We start from the raw sequence: 22,119 nt of genomic DNA, 5'->3' as shown, positions 1-22,119 counted from the left end.
TGAGGTCAGGAGTTCAAGACCAACCTGACCAACATAGTGAAATCCTGTCTTTACCCAAAATACAAAATTTAGCCAGATGTTGTGGTGTGTGCCTGTAATCCCAGCTACTCGGGAGGCTGAGGCAGGAGAGTGGCTTGAATCTGAGAGGCAGAGATTGCAGTGAACCGAGATCATACCACTGCACTCCAGCCTGGGTGGTAGAGCAAGACTCTGTCTTAAATAAATAAATAATAAAATTGAGTATCAGATAAGTAATGAATCAGTTATTTAGTATAAGTACGTCCAACATATTTCACAAAGGTAAAATATTGCAAGGTGTATACTTACCCTAACAATTATTCATTGTTTATCTGAAATTCAAATTTAATAGGCATCCTGTATTATATTTGTTATATCTGGCAACTTTAATAGGAGCCATTCATTCCCCTGATGTATATGGATAACACTGCCCAAAAGCATGGCAAAGTCTTAGTTATGTTGATGTATTCCAACGAAAATGTTTACAATTCCTCTTAGTTTTAAACCATAGTGAAAATAAGCTTTTCTCCTTTGGTGAAATTGTCTTCCATTTGTTTCACCTTTTTCCATTCTGAATCTCTCACTTCTCTTCTTAATTATAACACATTTGAAGGATTGCATTTTTATTTGTGATGAAACTCATAGATTAGAATATCCATACAAGTCACGTAAAAATACATCAGGATGATAAACCTAATATACAGTGTTGCATAGGTAGTGCGATTAAGAAACTACACGTTTATTGTATACAGTGTCATTAATGCCAATGAAATTCTTCTTAGAAGCACTTCTTGTACAAAGAGTATGTTTCTGCAGTTAGCAATAGTACAGGCATTTTAAAAACTACTATTTATAGAGCTACAACCTCAAACCATTCAACGGAATTTGATCTTATGAGTTGGCATACCGCTTGATAAATGACGCTGATTTACAATGACCTTTCCATACATGCCAGAAAAAAAGAGACAAGAAGCCTGTTGCTTTACAGAAGCAATTACAGAAAATTTGGAACAGTAGTACCATTCCACATTATAATATGCACATGTGTTATATTGCACCTTCCTGAGTTGAACATTGAGAATGGTAGCCGGATGCAAAGCCAGAACGGATGAATTCACCCCAAGCTGGACCTTCACTGGTGGTAGTAGTAATCCTGACCACCATAGCCGTCATAGCCATGTCCTTTAAAGTAGCTGTACTCATCCTCATAGGCTCGGTAACTGTCCCCACGAGGTTCCCCATTCTCACTTTCATAGACTTCATACCCATTGTCGTATTCACTGGTGCCCGCGGGTTCGTACTCCCCCTCGTATTCAACGGTGGTGGTTTTCCCAACCGGTGGGGAGGTGGTTCTATAGAGCTGCGGTGGGGTCGTAGGTTCAAACCCACCATTTGGAGAGGTTGTTGTCTTAGATGTGCTCTTGCCCTGCCCTCCGGTCGCTGTGGTGGCTTCTGCACTGGCTCCAGTGACACTTTCTTCTTCCCCGTTGTCTCCGCCGCTGCGGCCGTGGCCATTTTCTGCCTCTGTGCTGTTGGTACTGGTGCCGTTGATGCCTTGTTCGTTTTCATCCACTTCTGCTTCGCTTTCTTCATTTTCTTCCTCTTCCTCCTCCTCCTCTTCTTCTTCATCACTTTCCTCCTTTTTCATAGCTTTGTTTGTTATATCCCCAGCCTGAAAGGAAACATTTTAAAGAACCCAAATCTAGCTTTGAAAAGTGTAAAATTTAAGGCCATCATTTCATCCAACACAATATTCTACACTGACAGCCTTGTTCTAGGCATCTGATTTGAATTAAGATCAATTTAATTTACAAAATGATTGAAGGCTTTAAAACGTCAGGATAAATCCCTTTGTCATGGGTTTTGATGGGGAAAGTGTGCCGTTGTTTAAGGATAACGCCTTTCCTGGGGGAGAGTCTTCCTAGCACTTTGCTACTCACTTTTTCTGTCTTGAATTCTCAATCCTGAAATGCCGTCATTATCTGTCAGGACCTTTTATCCATTCCTAGATGTGTGTCCTTAGTCTTCTTTTATAATGTACAAGACAGTGTAATAACATGGGAGGAGAACTTGCCTGGGAGAAGATCTTTTCTTATTTGTAAATAGGAAAATGGTATCTGCTCTCACTTTTTTAACGAGTTAATGAAGATAGTATAAAATACTGTGTGTATAGTGTTAGGATACCCTTACACTCCAGTCAAAAAGTTTTTAAAAGATTTAACATTACCATTATTACTAATGGTAATAATTACATTTTGGAGGAATAATTTCATTGTTACCTTCTTGGGAAGCTGGATTGCAGCTAACCCTGTATACCCTGTGCCTGGCGTGGCATCCTCGCCATAGCCCAGTGTTGTGGCAGAAAGTGTGGTATTCTCAGCCTCTGAGTCTTCATCTTCATTTGATTCTTCATTGTTTTCTTCTTCATTTGAAGCCCCCTGGTAAAAATGTTCAAGGTAAGAAAAATTATTCTACCTCGAAGATAGTTCAAGGTTTATTGGAGCTGTGAATCATTTGTCGGAGGTTTATTATTTGGAAAAAGTTTGTATCCCTCCGCTGGCTGATCACTCAAAGCCTGCCTTCCCTTATGCAATTGCACTTCTCACTTCTAAGAGCTCAACTCTGTTATTTGATCCTCCTTACCACACTATATTATGTTTTAGATATTTCTGCTTTGTATTTTATTAATTAAAAAACATTTGTGTTTCAGGCATTTGACACATCATTTTTCTGTACAAGGAGAAAACTAAACACTCTAAGAAATTCTTAGTGATATATTATTGCATAAAGGTGTTTTTGAAAATTAATACTCTTCAAATGAATGCTTATTATAATCTTTAATATTTCATTCTTTTGTGTTTATTCCATGTTGTGAGGCAATTGTTTTCTAATTGAGTTGATTTCAGTGTAATTCACAGCTAATATTGAAAGTCAGGGGTTCCTATATAGAGAATTTATTTAAACAAGCATTGGAAAATTGAATTCATTTCAACACATTTTAATAGATTGTGATAACTTTTAAAGTTTAAAACAAACAAACAGATATTTAGCCTGCCTATTATTAAAACAAAGTGACTAAAGCACCACACGTTTCATCAGCTTTGTAAATTTCACCATTTCAATGAAAGATTGTGGTACTATCAGAGTCTACCTCAAGTTGTCTCCAAGCTAATTGTGTCATATATCCCCAAAACACCATAGTATTTGTTTATTGTTTCATATTTATGCTTTATTTCAACAGATCTTTCAAAGGTGGAAGAAGAAATTAATGTTAGCATCCTTAGAAAGATCCCTAGAGTAGGAGAATATACTATTTGCAGGTGAAAAATCTGATTGGGTTATATGACTCATATGAGGTCAAATAGATAGCAGTTTATTGGTGGCTGGGTCATGACTAAAGTTTCTTTTCCCAGATACTTTATTTAAGGATGTTCTGCTGCACATGAGTTAAATAGGAAAATAGGTCAATCTGTTGACGGGTATGAGATTTCAAAAATGTTATTGGATAGAAAAACAGCTCTAATTTGGGCTTACAAAGATATTATCAACTCACTAGATTGCCTAACAAGACTGAAAGAAGCAAGTCTTGGTGAGAATGTGGAGCAACTGGAACCCTCATATACTGATGGTGAGAGTTTACCTGAGTATGTCTGTTTTGGAAAGCTGTTTACCATTTACTAAGATTGACATATGCCTTAGTAGATTTTGACTCCAAAATTTCACTTGTAGGTGAAATGGCCTCCAGAAATGAATATTTATATGTTCACCAGAAGAAGTTCTAGAAAGTTTATAGTAGCACTTTGTAATCGCCCAGACTTGGAAACTACTCAGGTGCCCATGAACAGAAGAATAACACATTTTGGTACGTTCACATAATGAAATACTGACAACAAGAATAAATGATCTACAACTACAGAACAGTATGGATGAATCTCTAAAGTTGAGTGAAGAAGTGACACACAAGAGTAAATGATGTATGATCCTACATTTATAATATATGAAAACAGGCCAAAGTAATCTATCTATTAAGAATCAAAATAGTGGTTGCCTTTGTTGGGGTTTTTTAATGAATGGAATGGAACACAAGGCAGGCACTGCTTTTTGATATGAATGCTAGTTTCACTTATGAGTTCAAATTCTGAAATTTCAATGAACTGTAAAATTAGGATAATTTTATTATGTATTTTTCAGTAGAAGATTTTTAATGAGATTAAATAGCTTAGGAGTGGAAAAAGAAAATGTGTGATCATCAAATAAAAAAATATGCCTAAGTACCCTCCTCATGCAAATGCAATCCTTGGAGGCTCTACGTTTAACCTAAGTCGCTAATAAAATTTTAGAGAACGGGAAAAAACAACGTCTCAGAACCTCTTTGGAATGAAAGACTTCCGGTTTCATTTATCCACTTTTCCATTACTACTTTTAATGAATGAACTTTGTTGCATTTATTCCTCTGAAGTTTTAAAACCAAACCACCAGATATTTACTGGACACCATATATGTATACGAAATTTTGCTAGGCAGCATGAGGAGATATAAAACTGGGTAGCATGGCTCTTCTCCAAAGCAGGGATTTTAATCTATGGTCATGAGGTATCTGCAGATATGTTCCGGGAATATTCAGAGATCCTTCGCAAAATTTTGTGTGTAGGTGGTTTCATCAGAGCCTCCAAAGAAGTCCCAATCTCCCCCAATCCTCAACCACCAGCACAAGTGAAGAGCCAATCCCAAAAGATATGCAATCTAGCTGGGAAATCTAGTTGAAAAGGAAATTTTACAATCACTGTAAAGCAAATAGCTATAACAAAATTGATAACCCTAGTCTGGTTATTGTGTAAGATTGCTATGTGGAACTCCAGGAGAAATTTTGTGGGCTTTAGTGGGTGGTGTTTTTCCTGGTACTGGCATAACATTCTTGTAAGGGCTTCCTTCAAGCTGTTAGTATAAATTATGATACGGGAAGTGTTACTTCTATAGTTAAAAATATACCAAACTAATGATTTGTCACTTTTCAAGTTCCCACACCATTTTGTTTTCAAGATAGCTGTTTAGACATAATCCATTTTTGACTATCATTGTCCATTCATAAATAGCACCTGAGAATACCTGAATTTAAAATGTTCCCAAACCAGTGGATAGCTATAATTGACTATGCAGGAAGATGCATCCTAATTGGCATGTTTCCTTAGGCAAGAGTTTCAGTTATAAACATGGTAGCACAATTTCCAAGACATGTAGATGAATCTTAGCCAGGGACTACACTGATCTATAAAACCATATGGGAAGATATTTATATACCTATGAATTTTATTGTTACCCAAAAAGACATATGATTTTTTTTTTTTTTTTTTTTTTTTTTTTTTTTTTTTTGAGACAGAGTCTCATTCTGTTGCCCAGACCGGAGTGCAGTGGCAGGATCTTGGCTCACTGCAACCTCCACCTTCTGAGTTGAAGCAATTCTTGTGTCTCAGCTTCCTGAGCATGCCACCACACTGGGCTAATTTTTGTATTTTTAGTAGAGACAGGGTTTCACCATGTTGGCCAGGTTGGTCTCAAACTCCTGACCTCAAGTCATATGCCCACCTTGGCCTCCCAGAGTGCTGGGATTACAGGCATGAGCCATCACACCGGCCTGAAATTTTTATTAAAAAGAATAACCCTATTTTGTGGGTTATGAAAAGCTAATGAATCACAATAATATTGTAGAGGATATAAACTGGTTTTTACATATTACCTTCTTGGTAAATTAAATTTTAAAATTCAGTTTTTAAAACAAGTCTTGCACTGAGTTTAGGATTATTATTCACTTGTCTTCTAACATCATGTTCTAGCCACCTAAATAGAAATAATACTATCTGTTGCTTTTTATCAGATTTTATACACTTCTACTTAAAAGGGAGACATTTTTGGTCTTGAGTAAGTAACTTCAACCCAAAACTGCAATAGTGTTTTAAACAAATCATGTTAGTGGACTCTAATTAAAATGACGTTCTACTTATCCAGTAGGATATTATTGGGTAGTTTGTAAGGTAGCAATGGCTATTTGCTGAGTTCAGACTGTAATAAGACTAGCGTCCTATTTTTTTGTGTGCTGTCTGCTTTGTTATGAAAAGATTGTAAAATTCCTTACCTCCTCTTCCTCCTCCTCTTCTGAACTATCATCTCCATTTTCTTCGGATGAGTCACTATTACCCTAAAAAAAAAAAATATATATATATATATATATATATATATATATATATATATATGTATGTATACACATATCTGTGTACAAATGTATTCCATAGCAGTTTAAATTTCTTGCTGATTGAATCATGATAAAATACAAACAAATATTTACTTAATCTAATTAGTATTACCATCTTGACTGATTTATTTACTAAGAACAGATTGCATGCTGATGTGAGAAAGATAGGAGGAGATTAGACATGCAAAATGAAGTTGGAGAAATATAGGTATTTTACAATGATCAAGATATGAATTGGATGCCCCATTTGTCAACTTCCAAAGCATTGACAATATTTTGAAACATTTTGTATGCAAAAACTAGAGCAATGAATCACAAAATTGTTTAACTTTGAGAGAACAAGGGAATTGTCTGATCCAATTTTTAAATTTGATGAAGAATGAATCAGCAACCTACAAAAATAGTGACTTCTCCAGCCAGTTTAAGGTAGACCTTGGGCTAAGATATAGTTCACATTTTAAAATTTTATTTATAAAACATAAATGAAATGATTCAGCTTACTATGAAACCAAAGTTCTTATAGATGATTCTCTTACATAGTGAGCTCTCCTGTTGAATTTAAATTAGTATTTAATTTAAAGAAATTTAATTTGCATGTAATTTTTATTATCTTTAATTTTAATTAAAGCCAGTTCCTAATTAATTTATATATGTGAAGTAAAACTTTTATGAGAGAAAAATGTATTCTTTTAATTATTTAGGGTGTTGTATAGAATAACATCTGTCTAACAAGTTCGGGATTGAATGAGAAGAAATTAAACCAAAGATTTTGTATATAAAAAAAAATTATAAGCTAATAAGTTTTTCTCCTTTTAAAAGGAAATGTAAATCCAACCGAAGAAATCAGATGTGAGACAACATTCATGTCCCAATACTACTGAGGCTGTCCCTGTTGGCTCATTCTTCAGATGGCCACGTCATCCACCCAGGGAAAGGGAATGCTTGTTGCCTCGAGCCAAGAATAACCTTGAGTGGCAAGGAGAATTATTAGACCTGTTCTTCCACTGCCATGACCTTAATCTTAAAGGTTGTGCCTTCTCTAGCCTAGAAGGTGAATAGAGCATTATATTTGAACTATTTCTATTTGTTAGTTAACTTAAATATAGAGAACAGAATATTTATGCAATCAGAACTGTTTTTCTCAGCGACGGTATTTCAATCACTTTACGTGCTCCTTCACCTCTGGCTGTCTCCCTAACAACCACATCCCTCTTCAGTTAGTGTCTGCAGCGAGAACACTTTAAAAGCTGCATGAAATGCCTTGAAGCCTTGTTATTTTCTTTTTTCCTGTCTTTCATTTATGCCTTATTACCAATTTGTTACTAAGTCCAATGGATTCTCCAAGAGGTATTTTATCTGTCTACACAGATAGATGAGAGTTCCGAAATGCAAGACAATTCTGAAAACCCACAACTCTTGTATCGTATTGGAGATGAGTCTGATAAAAGAAATATAAGGTTACATTCTTGCCTTCTATGAGTTCACACACTAATAAAATATCATTTGAATCACAAAAAGGCAGTTTTCTCAATTAAGAAGTTTAGGATGTTATGTTTACTTACACTTTCATTTCTATAGTCCAGCAGACATATAAACTGGAGTAGATAGCTTGCTAATAACTTTGCAATTCAAATAACATATTTCATTGTAACTGGTATTTTAGAAATGATTGTATATAAATGCAGATTTGTTTGATTAAAACATGAATTTCAAAGCCAGTGTAGCTTAGTGTATTTTAGGGTGACAACTTGGGCACTAAATACCTAACAATACACTTAAGGAAAATAAAATTTTGTAAATTAGGAGAATGGGTCATGAATACTAGGTCAGACAGTTGAATTGGGAGAAATATTTTATATAATTTTATTTAAAAACAACTATCTTACAAATTCTACATTAGTTGAGATAGACCTATCTGCATACAATTTGTGATAAAAATGTATGTTAAAGAGCTTCTTGATCTATAAACCTCAGGTCTATCAATATTCAGAAATGCAACATCTCCTAATATTGCGTCACTATGGACATTTTAATTGGAACATACATAAGTATCTGTAAAAATATCCAGATGGGAATTAATATCTCTGTGTATCTCTATGTATCTAGTATTTCAGAAAAGTTTAGGAGCTATTCAGAGTTGAATTTACTATCATTTCCATTTAGTTTAAAAAAGAGAACAAAGCAAACTTTCAAATGTGCACTGTTTATTTATGGGCCTGAGGCAAACCAAAGAAAGGAATACAATTCTGAAAACCCACAACTCTTGTTTCATTCATGATCACATTTTTGTGGCCACACAAATCCCCCATAATTATGATGGTGCTAGAAATACTTTAAAATGATCATTTCCTATCATTGTATGGGTTAGAGATGGATTAGCCCAACATATGGTAAGATGCAATGCCAAGCCACTGTGCTGAGACATCATTTTCATGTGTTTTCAGCGTCCTGACTGCTTTTAGTGTCTCAGGAGTCCTGGGTCAAGTGGTGCATAATTGGTGCCCTGAACCCAAACTGTATAGTACTAAAAATAGTGCAATCCTTGTTTGTTGTATATTTAACATCAACACCACACCCTCTGGTTTTCAAAGGCGCTCTTCACAGGTAACCCAGCAAAATTAGAAACTCTTATTTTTAGTTTTAGTTATTTTTCTTTTTGTTTACAAATTTAAGGGATGGTTTGTTTTTCTCACAAGCTTTTTTCATGCATGTCATGAATTTCTTTCTTTCCTCTGCAGTTTTACTGTTATAATTATGCTCTGGTGTATGACATATTGCTCTAGTGACCCACACAGGTTAAAATGCAGAAAATCTTCAGAAATTACCATTGATTATCAAGCTTTTTACAAAATAATGGCCTCTGATGTTTATGAAGTCAATTTTTCCCCTATTAAAGGACTACAGTGTCACATGTAAAACAGCTATCTGACAGTATTGAATCAGCTATAACAAGACAGCTAGTAACCTTGTCACTGACCTAATTGGTCAACAACTGATAAAACTGCCATGTGTGTACCTATGCAACAATCTTGCATGTTCTTCACATGTACCCCAAAACCTAAAATGCAATAAAAAAATAAAATATAAATAAAAAAAAGAAAAAAAGAAAATACCTTTCCTGACAAAAAAAAAAAAAAAAAAAACCTGTCCCCTTTTGTCTGTTAGTTAGCAAAAATACCAGGACTCAATGTGGTATGGTGTTCGTTTTTATTATGTCATTCTAGACTGTACCCAAATGATACAAATGATTTTGCTCTGTGTATATGTCTGTTTTAAAAGAGAACTTAGAAATAAACCTTATGTCACTAAAAACAAACTTCGTATAGTATGAAGTCTTACTGACTGAGCTTCAGTGAGAGTTGAATTTAGGTGCTTTCTAGTTAAATTTAAATTATCTTCTTTAAATTATAATAGAAATTAAACTGAAGAAAAATGGATTTCTATACTTACCTGAACTGGAAATCGTTTTAAAGGAGGATAAAAGTAGGCATGCTTGTAAAGATAATATCGTGGCCTGTACTTAAAGACCTGTGTAAACAAAGTAAATAATATATTCATGTTTAATATGTAATAAATATACAGCAGATATAATCAGGCCAAGGAAGTATGCTAAAATTAATTACCCCGTTTTCTTCAGAATCCTCTATTTTGACTCTTCGATGCAAATTTTTCATCTGTTTTAAAGAACATTTAATTATTGTATAATTTTTCTTTTACATAAAAAGACGAAACTGAAAATAACTGTAGGTTTTTGATAAAGAACTTACTGAGAAAGCACAGGCCATTCCCAAAATGCTGAGCAAAATTAAAGCAGTCTTCATTTTGGTGATTGCTTCTGGAATTAATGAAGTGGTAAGGTTAAGAAAATATTAAAACTAAAAGCATAACTTTTTTGCTCATACTCAAAGACCAAGTATTAATTTGTTTTCATTTCTGTGTAATTGTCACTTTGACTAATTAAAACTAAATTACTGCTTTTATTTTCAAATTATTCCTTCCATTTAAGTAACGTAAGACTGACTTAACCCATCTGTCTAACCTTGAGTTCCATACTTGGTTTTAACCTAGTTTCTGTGATTTGTTAATGGAAGACCTTTTCATTACTGCAAGAGATTTTGAATACTTAGGGTACTTCACACTGGGCTAAGGGCCCTCTAGGTATCATCGACATGAAAGTGTCAGCTAAGTAAATTGAATTGTTAGTGTAGTGGTGTGCCATTTGTTTACAATTAAAAACTTGACCAGATGTGGGTTCAGGCCTCTAAAACCAGTACTTTGGGAGGCCAAGGTGGGCAGATCTCTTGATGTGAGAGTTTGAGACCACTCTGGGCAATATGGTAAAACCTGTTCTCCACAAAAATTGCAAAAATTAGCCTGGCATGGTGGTGCAGACCTGTAGGCCTAGCTACTCGAGAGGCTGAGCCTGGGAGGCCAAGGTTGCAGTGAGCTGTGTTCATGCCACTGCACTCCAACCTGGGCAACAGAGTGAGATTCAGTTTCAAAAACAAACGCAAAAAAGCAAATATCACCAATACACTATAAGCAGTTTCCAGCTTCTGTATAGGTTTTGGGGCTAAAAGTTTGTTTGTAAAATGGAAAGTAGGAGATATTTTCCTCTGACTATCTTGGAATAATTGGTGTGTGTGTGTGTGTGTGTGTGTGTGTGTGTGTGTGTGTGTGTGTGTATGGGTGGGTGGTTGAGAGAGAGACAGAGACAGAGAGGATCCATAATACAGGAAATACTATTCTGATAGCATGTGACACCCAGCAGCCACTCCCCTAAAGATGATCCCATGAGATGAGTTCTTCAGAGTTTTGCCTTGGGATATCGGGGGAAGATTTCCTCAACTTTAGTTGCCTCCAGCTCCATTTAAGCTTTCCATCTGCTAATGTGTGAGACTGTACTGGGATGGATTAGGGACTCTCTAGGATTAGGGTGATAGACATGGATCAAAATTTCAATTCTATGGAACAAGGAAGATGCAGCTCTCGGGGCTTGCAGCCATGCAAAGAGCTTCAGTTCCACGTAGATTCCTCATAAGTAAGAGGAGATAGTGAAATCCTATCCTATTTTAATTTTATTTAGTAAAATGGTATTTAAAATTATATCATAATAGAGGTTGGGCAAGCTTAGTGGAAAACCTACTAACACTCATCCATTTGCAGTTACATACACATTTAACTGTTAGCAATTTCTTATACATAGTCATAGCTTTAGCAATATTTTGGAAGTGAAATGTATTGGTGATGGCAATTTCCCCATGAATACATTTTGAAAAGTAACATTTAAAATGTGTAAAACTCATGTCATATATTGAACCCTGCTGGTAAATTTTGTATTGTGTCATCATCAGCTAAGATTTACTGCATCCTTATTGAGTATCTGACACCAAGTTCTGAAGATACTGTCTTGGGTCCTAAGTCACACTCTTTTTGTGTGGCAGAGTGAGTCTTCGGATTTTGGTGCCGGTACAGTTTCTCACAGTCCTCCCTATCTTAATAAAAGTTCTTGATGGCCACAAGGAAATAAAAAGGCTTTGCCCCTGAAGGAGCCCATCTTTTTAGGCAGCTCTGATTGCTATTGGGGTGGTCTAAATAATGCTTTCAACTTTGCCAGCTGTGGCCAAGTACATCAGCAAGCAGAAAGATTATTGCTTTGGAACTTTATGAAAAGGGTCAGAATATTTGTAATATTTTAAAAAGCTAAAAACTTAATTACATAGAACTATAGAAATAGCTTTGACTACATAAATTTCTATAACAATCAATTAAAATAACCAGATGAAAAGATGGCAGACATAACAACAATAATAATAATACAAAGAACCAAGTAATTCATGTAGGCAGAATTGGCTGCCTTTATAATCCTATTTTATTTACTTTGTGATTCACCAAAAAGCAAAGACCTTTATAGTGATCACTACTAATGCAAACAGCAATTCAAACATTCTTAAAGGAGAGTTTCGAGGTTTTAATTTCAAGTTTTTATTGAAAAGAGTATGATAAAGTACCAACATTATTTATTTCTCTAGTTAGTACAATATATTTTCTGTTCCGACTTTAGAGCTATAGGAAACATCAAAACCTAATGTTTAATATGTTAAAAAGATAACATATATACTTGAAGTACAGACTAGGTATAATGTATAGAGAAATATGTGTACATCTAGGCAGATTTATAAATGCAAAATAGTATTTCGATCAGGTTATCTCGAATGCATCAGAATGAGAAAACAAACAGATAATCTATAATGTGCAGAGAACAAAAGTAAGAAGCATAATCTAGTTTTTTGTGCATAATATTAAGAATTTATTTACATGCCTAGGTTAACAGGTTTAGCCTTTTGGAAAGAATCTAAAATCTGAAGTGCCAGTTTAATGATAAGTAATTGTTAAACCACATAACCATTCAACACAATGCAATAACATCATTTAAATGAAAAATTCAAAACCAAGTTCAGAGACGTAAACTGTGGAGTGTCTGATTTTATGATAATAAAGTTTTCTTATTAAATCTTACCCTCTGGCAGTCCTGGGTTGAGGAAGCAGGCTCACGGCAGTGAGTGGCACAGATTGAGTATTTCCTCTGCTCTCTCACTCACTCATTCACTTGCTTTTGCTGGCTATAAACTCTTCTTTGCCTTCCAACAGCCAATCACTGTCATGACCAAGGTGATGTCAGAACGTGGATTCTCACCAGAAAACCCCCAAACTTCAACACTTTTTCAAGACGCAGGATCAGTTGAATAAACATGCAATGTGGTTCTAGAGCTAAGAGGTTTGCATTGTGGAATTTAATTGAAGGTTTAGATGAAGATGAATAGTTTGGGTTCCGAATATATATAATAATATACTGGATTTGAATTAAAATAAATAGCAAAAGATTTAACCTTTTAAAATTTTCTTAATTATCTACGTTTTCACTATGTTGAAAGAAAGGAAAGCTTACTGTCATATAATTTTACATTAGTTTAGCTAAAAAAGAAAAGAAAAACTAATATTAAGGAAAGGAGCTAATGAACAATCAACATTTTAATATCAATAATTTTATGTTTTCTCCTGAAATATGCGTCAGTGACTCATAAAGTTGATATGATTAAATCAGTCAGACTTTATAAGATATATTTGCTAAAACACAATGCTGAATATAAAAGTTAGAACTTTTGAGAATCATACCACTGAGAGGCAGATTTTATCTTTTGTTTTGTAAATTAAACCTGTTTAGATTGTCCATTTATGTGGCCCTTCCTGCCATGCATGTGAGGTCAGCTCATTTTTTTCTTGGGCCTCTGTTCACCTTTTTTCCATTCATTTATATTTAATTTTTTCCTATGAATATAACAAAATGACTAGAGCTGGCAGGAGTGATCCATCGTTTTTGAAATATTCATGAAAACTGGCCCCCAAGGAACGGACTGATAAACTAAAGTACGAATTTTTTGATTTACAAAGGGAAATCTAGCTCAGCAGTTTGCATATTCTCCTAGTCCAGTCATTTTATTCTTCCTCCAGTTGTGAAGTCTACTTGAGAAATCAAAAATTAATGAACATCATTTTTAAGTTGTGTGCCAATCACCCAATTAAATTCTTTGGATAAGTCATCTTTCTTTCAGAAAAGTTACTTGGAAAATACAGACTCATAAAAAGAGAAGTTGGATCCATTCTTTCAATTTTATTCAACCCCATAAATTTAGTTCAATTTACCAAAACTTAAATTATGGAGCTTTTTACTGAGCCATACTATGATATAAGATGTGAGAAGAAAACAATAAACTATGGTTTCTATCTAAAAATTTCACAGTTGTGCAAGGGAGATAGACATATAGCCAGAGGATTCAGTAACCTAAATACCTACAAGGTTCCAAGGTGCTATGAAATGAGAGAGGTTTACTATTAATTGGCAAAAGAGCAGTGGAGCTGGGCCATTACACAAGAGTAGGAATTTGCTGGCTTATCAAGAGGGAGAGGTTGTCAAGAAGGAAGAGAGAAACATTCTTTGGAATGTGTTCAAAGGTTATGAAAGCATATGAAATCACATAGCAACACCATCCTGTATTTACTGAGTGCTCACATGCGAGTTCTTCACCTGCACTATTTCACTCATTCTTCATACACAGAAAAGAATTCTATGAGATTATTCCCATTACACAGGTGAGGTATATGAGGTACACTGCTGGTAAGTATGCCTTGTATTGCACAACTAGTAATGGGAAAATTCAAGGATAAAAGTCAAGTATGTCTAATTTTAGAGCTCACACTGTTAATCACTGCATATTCTTGCTGGCGTATCCAGAAAACTTCAATAATTCAATAGACTGGAATATAATGAGTGAAAGTAGTGACACATGAGGTTGGTCGGATAGGCAAAGCCAGGTGATGGAGGGACCTGTGAGTCACACTAAGGGGTATAAACTCCATCATGAAAACGGAGAAAAATAACATTTCAGAGTTGCAGTTGGAAAAATCTTTCGTTAACAAGGCAGCAGTGACTGAAGAAGGCAAGATTGTTATGGAGAAGGGCAGCTTACAAAGGTTAATTGTAATGGTCCAAGAAATCAACAATGAAGTCTGAAATAATGCAGTGACAGTGGGGATGGTGAGGAGGGAACAAATGAGAGCTATGTTAAATAGATACAGTCAGTAGGACTTGGTAGAAGTAAGAGAGGTGGAGAAGCCTAGGATGACTTCCTGATTTCTGCCTCAGATAATTTTGTGAGTGGTGCGACCATGTCTTATGCAATGCCTAACAGAACACCTGCTGTGTTCTAGTCACTTAGCAAACTTTTTTTGATAGTAACGTGATATAATGAAAGAGGTAGAGACTGTGACTCAAAAGTCTGAGGTTTTAATCTTGACTCTCCCACTAACTTGACTCTGCCTCTTAACCATTCTGAGACTTCAATTTAAACCACCTTTACAAAATAAGGGCATTTTTACCAAAAAGTAGAAATCAACCATTATATGTGCTTTCACACTCATGGAGCATTCTGATCAATTAAGTAAACTTGAATTTGATCAGGCCTCTATATCTCCCAGGGTGGAGGAAATAACAAGGATAGAAGAACATGTAAAATAACACCACTGGGATGCATTCAGGATAATCCAGAACATAGGAAACTTTATTAGAGGCATTACCCCATTTCTTCAATAAAATAGAAGGGATAATAAGGAAAGGGAAACTATAAATTATAAAGAACTTTAGAGATATTTCTAAAGAAATTATGAAACAATTGGAGAAATGTTGAATGCTAATGAGTATTTCTTTTTTTTTTTTTTTTTTTTTTTTTAAGACAGAGTTTCGCTCTTGTTACCCAGGCTGGAGTGCAATGGCGCGATCTCGGCTCACCGCAACCTCCGCCTCCTGGGTTCAGGCAATTCTCCTGTCTCAGCCTCCTGAGTAGCTGGGATTATAGGCACGCACCACCATGCCCAGCTAATCTTTTGTATTTTTAGTAGAGACGGGGTTTCACCATGTTGACCAGGCTGGTCTCGATCTCTCGACCTTGTGATCCACCTGCCTTGGCCTCCGAAAGTGCTGGGATTACAGGCTTGAGCCACCGTGCCCGGCCGCTAATGAGTATTTCAGAGTATTAAGGAATTATTGTTAACTTTTAGTTGTGATGATATTATTATTATTTGGTTTTAAAAAGAATTCTTGTCTTTTAGAGATAAAATAGTTAACTGAGGGTGGGGACAATGATTAAATAAGATTGGCCATAAATTGATAATTGTCAAATTATTGATAAATAATGGGAATTCATGATATTTATCTCCACTTTTTTTTTTTTTTTTTTTTTTTTCATAAAGATGGGGTTTCACCATCATGGCCAGGCTGGTTTTGAACTCCTGACCTCAGGTGATCCACTCACCTTGGACTCCCAAAGTGCTAGGATTAAAGGCGTGAGCCACCACACCCAGCTTCTCCACTTTTATATATATGTTTAAAATGATCTATAAATAGTTTTTTAAGAGAATAATAGAACTATTATAGGTGATCCCTAAGACTGTTTCAATTTAAAAATATACTGTGATGCTTTATTTTCAGTACGTCATTAACCCTAACAAACCCTTTCCAACAGTTCTCTAGCTACTAAATTGATTAGATTTTTCATGTATGCTCATTAAAGCATTTTCTCTGAGAAATAGTCCTAGAGGAAAAAAATCACTGATGCTTACTAACTTTGCTATTTCTATAATCAGGACTGCCCCAACAACACTTTTTACTGCAATTCTCATGATCATAACATTCTTATTCATTTAAACAGTTATGAATTGATTCTCTTAGATGGCATGTGAGCAGAGATTCATCTCATTGTCCCACCATGACCAGCTGCTCTGTAAGATGAATCCATTCTGGCAAACCCCACACTCATTGTAATATACCTGCCACATATACTCAATTGTCAAATTTTATTAACACCACTTTCATGTTTCTTTTATAATTCAACCTTCTCCCTTTTTTCTTGTCAGTTCTGTCTTTGTTCAAGTTCTCATTACTACTTGCCAGGCTAGAGCAGTAATATTCTAATCACAGGCACCTTGCCTATTTTCCCTTACAATCAATTCTATGGCTATAGGGTTTGAAATTAACCATTAAAGTCTTCGTGCTGTCTTTTGCTAGCTTTTAATTTTTATATTTCCAAACTTTAAAAATTTTTATTTTATCTTGGAAAGAACACTTAACATGAGATCTACTGTCTCAATTTTTTTTAAGTGTACAGTACAATACTGTTAGGTATAGGCACAATATTATACAGCAGATCTCAAGAACTTAAGCATTTCACATAAGTGAGAGTTTATGCTATCAATTAGCAGCTTCTCATTTTCCTCTCCCACTAGCTCTGGACAACCACCATTTCACTCTTTGATTCTATGAGTTTGACCATGTTAAATGTCTCATACAAATGGAATGATGCCATGTTTGTTCCTCTGTGACTGGCTATTTCATTTAGCATAATGTCCTCAAGGTCCATCCATGTTGTCTCATATTTCAGAATTTCCTTCTTTTTTAAGGTAGAATAATATTCCATTGTATGCATATACCACATTTTCTTTATCTACTTATTCACTGATGGACATTTAGGTTGTTTCCACATCCAGCTCTGGTAAATAGTGCTGCAATGAACATGGGGCACTAATATCTTTTTGAGATCCAAATAAAATTCCTTTGGATAAGTACCCAGAAGTACTGTATTATATACAGACAGTCCTGTTTTATATAGAAATTTGGATAAGTACCCAGAAGTACTGTATTATATACAGACAGCCCTGTTTTATATAGGAATTTGGATAAGTACCCAGAAGTACTGTACTATATACAGACAGCCCTGTATTATATAGGAATCTGGATAAGTACCCAGAAGTACTGCACTATATACAGACAGCCCTGTATTATATAGGAATCTGGATAAGTACCCAGAAGTACTGTATTATATACAGACAGTCCTGTATTATATAGGAATTTGGATAAGTACCCAGAAGTACTGTACTATATACAGACAGTATTATATAGGAATTTGGATAAATACCCAGAAGTACTATATTATATGCAGACAGTCCCCAACTTACAATGGTTGTATTTATTACTTTTTTGACAATTATGTGAATGTGATACACGTTTAATAGAAATCATACTTCGAGTATCCATACAACCCTCCGGTTTTCACTTTCAATACAGTATTCAATCAATTGCATAAGATATTCAGCACTTTATTATAAAATAGTCTGTATGTTAGATGATTTTGCCTCACTATAGGCTAATGTAAGTGTCCTGAGCACATTTAAGGTAGGCTAGCCCAAACTATGATGTTCAGTATTAAATGCATTTTTGACTTAATGATATTTCAACTTACAATGGGTTTATCAGGATGTAACCCCACCATAAGTTGAGGAGCATCTGTTGTTCTATTTTTAATTCTTTGAGGAACCTTTAAACTATTTTCCACAGCAGTTGCAACATTTTACATTTCCACCAATGACGTATAAGGATTCCACTTTCTCCACATCCTTACCACTTGTAATTTTTGTTTTTATAATGGCCACTCTAACAGGTGTGAGGGGCTATCTCACTGTGGTTTTTATTTGCAATCTCCTGATGATTAGTGATGTTGAGTGTCTTTTTACACATGTTGACCAAATGTATGCTTATTTGGAGAAATGTCTATTCAAGTCTTTAGCCCATTTGTAATTGAATTACTAGGTTTTAAAAATGAATTTGTAGTAGTTTTAAAAATATATTTTGGAACTTAGCCACTTATTAGATACATGGTTTGCAAATAGTTTTTTATAGGCTGCCTTCTTGCTAGCTTTTGACTTTGGGCAAAACTCCCTCAATCTAAAGATATCTAGACTCTAGCTCCCTTTCCAAACTCATTTAGTCTTCCTTACTTGCTAGAATACATTTCAAGATACTTTATTTAAGATTCATGAATAGCCAAGACTAAAAAAGGAGACAGATACTTTTCAAACATATTTTCATGTGAAGTCTCTTTGTAGCTCTTATTTGAAAGTTTAATAAGCTAGATTTTTTTTTGGATTCTAGCTTAGAGTGACATAATTTTTATGTCAAAATTTTATATGACAAATTTTTTTCTATCAGAAAAATGTTAAAATATTGGCTATGTGAACATTATACTTATTTCTAAACTCTCTGCTATTTCTCTTATATTCTCCACATCCAGCTTGCTCTCTGAAACCAAAAGGTGTGTCTAGTTTGGGCACCAACTCTTATCTTTACAGTATTCTGCTGAGCTGTCTGGACATCAGCATAATTATTCTTTAATCCTCCATCACTAGACCCTTTGCTAGGCAGTCTAAGAACATTTCATGCCCCCTTTATCCTACTAATTTCCAGTATGCATTCTGCCTTCCATCCAGCCTTAACTGCTCAAACTTTGCCTAGTTTTTCCATAACTAAGTCTCTAGGCCTAGGACTTTATATAATCAGCCAACTGCTGTTGTTTTTTGAGGGCTCATAAGTCTGAATGGTGAGGGATATATATAAACTTGGTGGGGGGACACGATATTCAGTCCTGAGCAAGGGGCTCACACTCATCTGATTCAAACTGAAGCTCTTAACAAAATAGGATGAATGACTCTAAATCAACTGAAAAGAGACATATTTTTTAAAATCATACATAATATTAATCTAAATATGCTACGAGGTTTCTTCTTAAAATTAGCCTTCAGGGAAGAGGGATTTGCCTTGCAAATTCTCTCACGTATTAAGGGATACTTGTTGACTTCCTTTATATTGAAGAATTAGACAGTTGAGGCCAAACTCTAGCTTCTGATCTTTTGCTTTATCTCTTTCAACCATTGTACAAGCATAGGTGGTAGTATCTCTTGTTTTCCACACTCTTTTCTAAATGGTGTACCTGAAATTGCCAAAACAAAAGGCTAATCAAATACATCTGTGATTTCACCGATGATATGTGTCGCATTAATTTTTTTTTGTGGCGGGGGGGCTTCTTGTCTTCAGGTCTCCTTCTTCTCAGAAACCCCTGAGCTCTTCACGGATTTTCACATGTCCAGACACTGAACCACCCCGCACCTAGGATGCTACGTGGAGGCCAAAGCTGCACCTCCCACATGGCTCCTCTGGCCAGCTGGTGACCTCATTCCGTGAGAACTGCACCTAGGCCAGCAGCAGCAGCTCCGCCATCAGCAGCAGCACCCTCTCTACAATTGGCTCTCCTGCTGCTGCACCTCGGTAGCCAGGTCTGATGCCCAGATGGCAACCACGGCAGCTGGCATGGCTGTGGGTTCTGCTGTGGGGAACACACTGGGCCATGCCGTCACTGGAGGCTTCCATGGAGGAAGTAATGTTGAGCCTGCAAGGCCCGACAGCACTTATCAGGAGCCTCAAGAACCCAGCTAGCACAGCCGCAGCCTTGATTTGGAATATGCCCAGAACCAGAGTGACATAAATCGCTGTAAAAGTTTCAATGAGGTGCTGAAACAGTGCAGACTTGCAAATGAATTGGCCTAATCAAGAAGTTCAAATTGAAGAAATGTAAAATTGGCTGTTATGACCAAGTTAGTTCAGTATAAAACTATAATTGATAGTGAAGATACAAAGCATAAAACTATCAGTTAAACCCCTTCTCTGTCATTCATGGCTCCTTGCTTCAGAACTGAAATGGAAGAGAGTGTTTTTACTTTGTGGAATTTCATTAAGATAGCGTAAACTTTGGGGCTGGGCAAACATTTGTGTGGCCTCCTTCTACCAGCTATTATGATTTTACTTTTTGTGAGTTAATTAAAATAAAGTGATTTTCTTCCAAAACTTTTTTCCTGGAAACATTTTGTCATAATAATTAAAGCATGTGCATTTCCAAACATTTTAATGTTTTCATCAAACAATTGGTTATTTTGTTGTTGTTTTTTTTTTCTTGAGACAAAGTCTCACTCTGTCACCCAGGCTGGAATGCAATGGCATGATCTCAGCTCACTGCAACCTCTGCCTCCCGGGCTCAAGCAATTCTCTCACCTGAGCATCCTGAGTAGCTGGGACTATAGCACATGCCACCAGGCCTGGCCTCACTAACTATTAAGTTAAAGAAGCAGTGCTTCAGAGCTAGATGATTTCAAGGCTTAATTCTCATTCATTTATTCACTCAATACGTATTTATAGAGTCTACCATGTGTCATTACATACTTTATTCTGGGTTCTGGGAATGTAATAGTGACAAAATTCCTCCATATATTTTAGTAGGGAGACAGATAATATATACAATAAATAAGCAATTATTTAATGCTTAGAGTGTGGTGAGTAATAAGTGAAAAGTTAAAAAAAAAGTCAATGAAATTATGGAGGAGGGTGTTTAAAATAATCTACATTTACCTTCAAATGAGTCTAAATTGCGGTAAACTCATGTGATTTCTTAAGCTTCTGTTTGGATTCCCTCCCTCATAATAGGGAATTATTGTCTTTCTAGTGGAATAGTTTCATTATTTTTAAATACGATTACTCTTAAGCAAAAAATTGAAATACATACATTCTTGAAACTTCCACGACACAAGTTGGCCAAGAAACTTTTGGAATAATCTTCTTACTGAGAAAATGGACGTTGCTATTTATTCAAGGACATAGAACAAGTGACGGTGTGTTGGCATTCTTAGACATACCAGCCTTCCACTAAACATTGTGGCATTCTTCCGCATTCTATACCGGCCACAGTTAAGGAACAAACAAACAAAAGCCTTGTTCTACAAGCGGACAGACTAGGGGATAACTTTGAACTTGCTCTTTATGTAACAATATTCTTTGACTCTGTATTTTCATCCAGAAACAAATTTTTACTTACTAGAGAGATTTCATGGTATTATTTGATTATTCAGTTATTTTTCGAATAACCTGAATGTTTCATGAATGTTCACTTTACAGTGTTAAAGTGCCCATTTTTCTTTTCTCTCTCTCTTTTTTAATCAAATCAGCACATATTTTGGTAAAGAACTGAGAAATCTGTTCTCAGAAATCATCATTTCAGGGATTCCACAATCGACAAATATAGTCTTTTAGTTACTAGGTAGGGTATATTTTTGGTGTTGCCTAAGTTTTCCACTGCCTCGGACCTTCTGCAATGATGGCAATAATAACAGTTTGGGATTCCACAAAAAACAAATCACTGCCAGTGTTTGGTTGTGGCTTTGTAATTTTGTACGATATGGCTCATTCTGTTGCATCGACCGTAAAGGTCACAACACTCACTGGACCTCTGGGGCCAGCTGGTCACTTAGTGGACATTTATTGGGAATCACAGTGATATTTTCTGCTTGAATGTGTCCGGTGGGGATTCTTAGGGATACCTTTGACATAGTGCATTCCAAACAAGCTTCTCCTCTTTGAAAGA

General features: G+C 35.6%; 1 protein-coding gene across 1 annotated transcript; it reads right to left on the bottom strand.

Annotated features, from left to right (window-relative positions):
- Nucleotides 1-624: 624 nt before the first annotated feature.
- Nucleotides 625-12,865, bottom strand: IBSP (integrin binding sialoprotein). Its single transcript, XM_003923992.3, has 7 exons — nucleotides 12,786-12,865; nucleotides 10,033-10,100; nucleotides 9,889-9,939; nucleotides 9,716-9,793; nucleotides 6,149-6,211; nucleotides 2,298-2,456; nucleotides 625-1,690 (listed from the first exon to the last, which is right to left on the bottom strand). Exons 2-7 carry the CDS (start codon nucleotides 10,084-10,086, stop codon nucleotides 1,151-1,153), a joined length of 945 nt encoding a protein of 314 aa, XP_003924041.2. The 5' UTR covers nucleotides 10,087-10,100; nucleotides 12,786-12,865; the 3' UTR covers nucleotides 625-1,150.
- Nucleotides 12,866-22,119: the final 9,254 nt, after the last annotated feature.

Source organism: Saimiri boliviensis, chromosome 3, assembly GCF_048565385.1.
Source record: "Saimiri boliviensis isolate mSaiBol1 chromosome 3, mSaiBol1.pri, whole genome shotgun sequence".
Classification (NCBI taxonomy): Eukaryota; Metazoa; Chordata; class Mammalia; order Primates; family Cebidae; genus Saimiri; species Saimiri boliviensis.
Note: the sequence above shows the minus strand (reverse complement) of the source record. Positions and strands in the feature narration are given on the sequence as shown.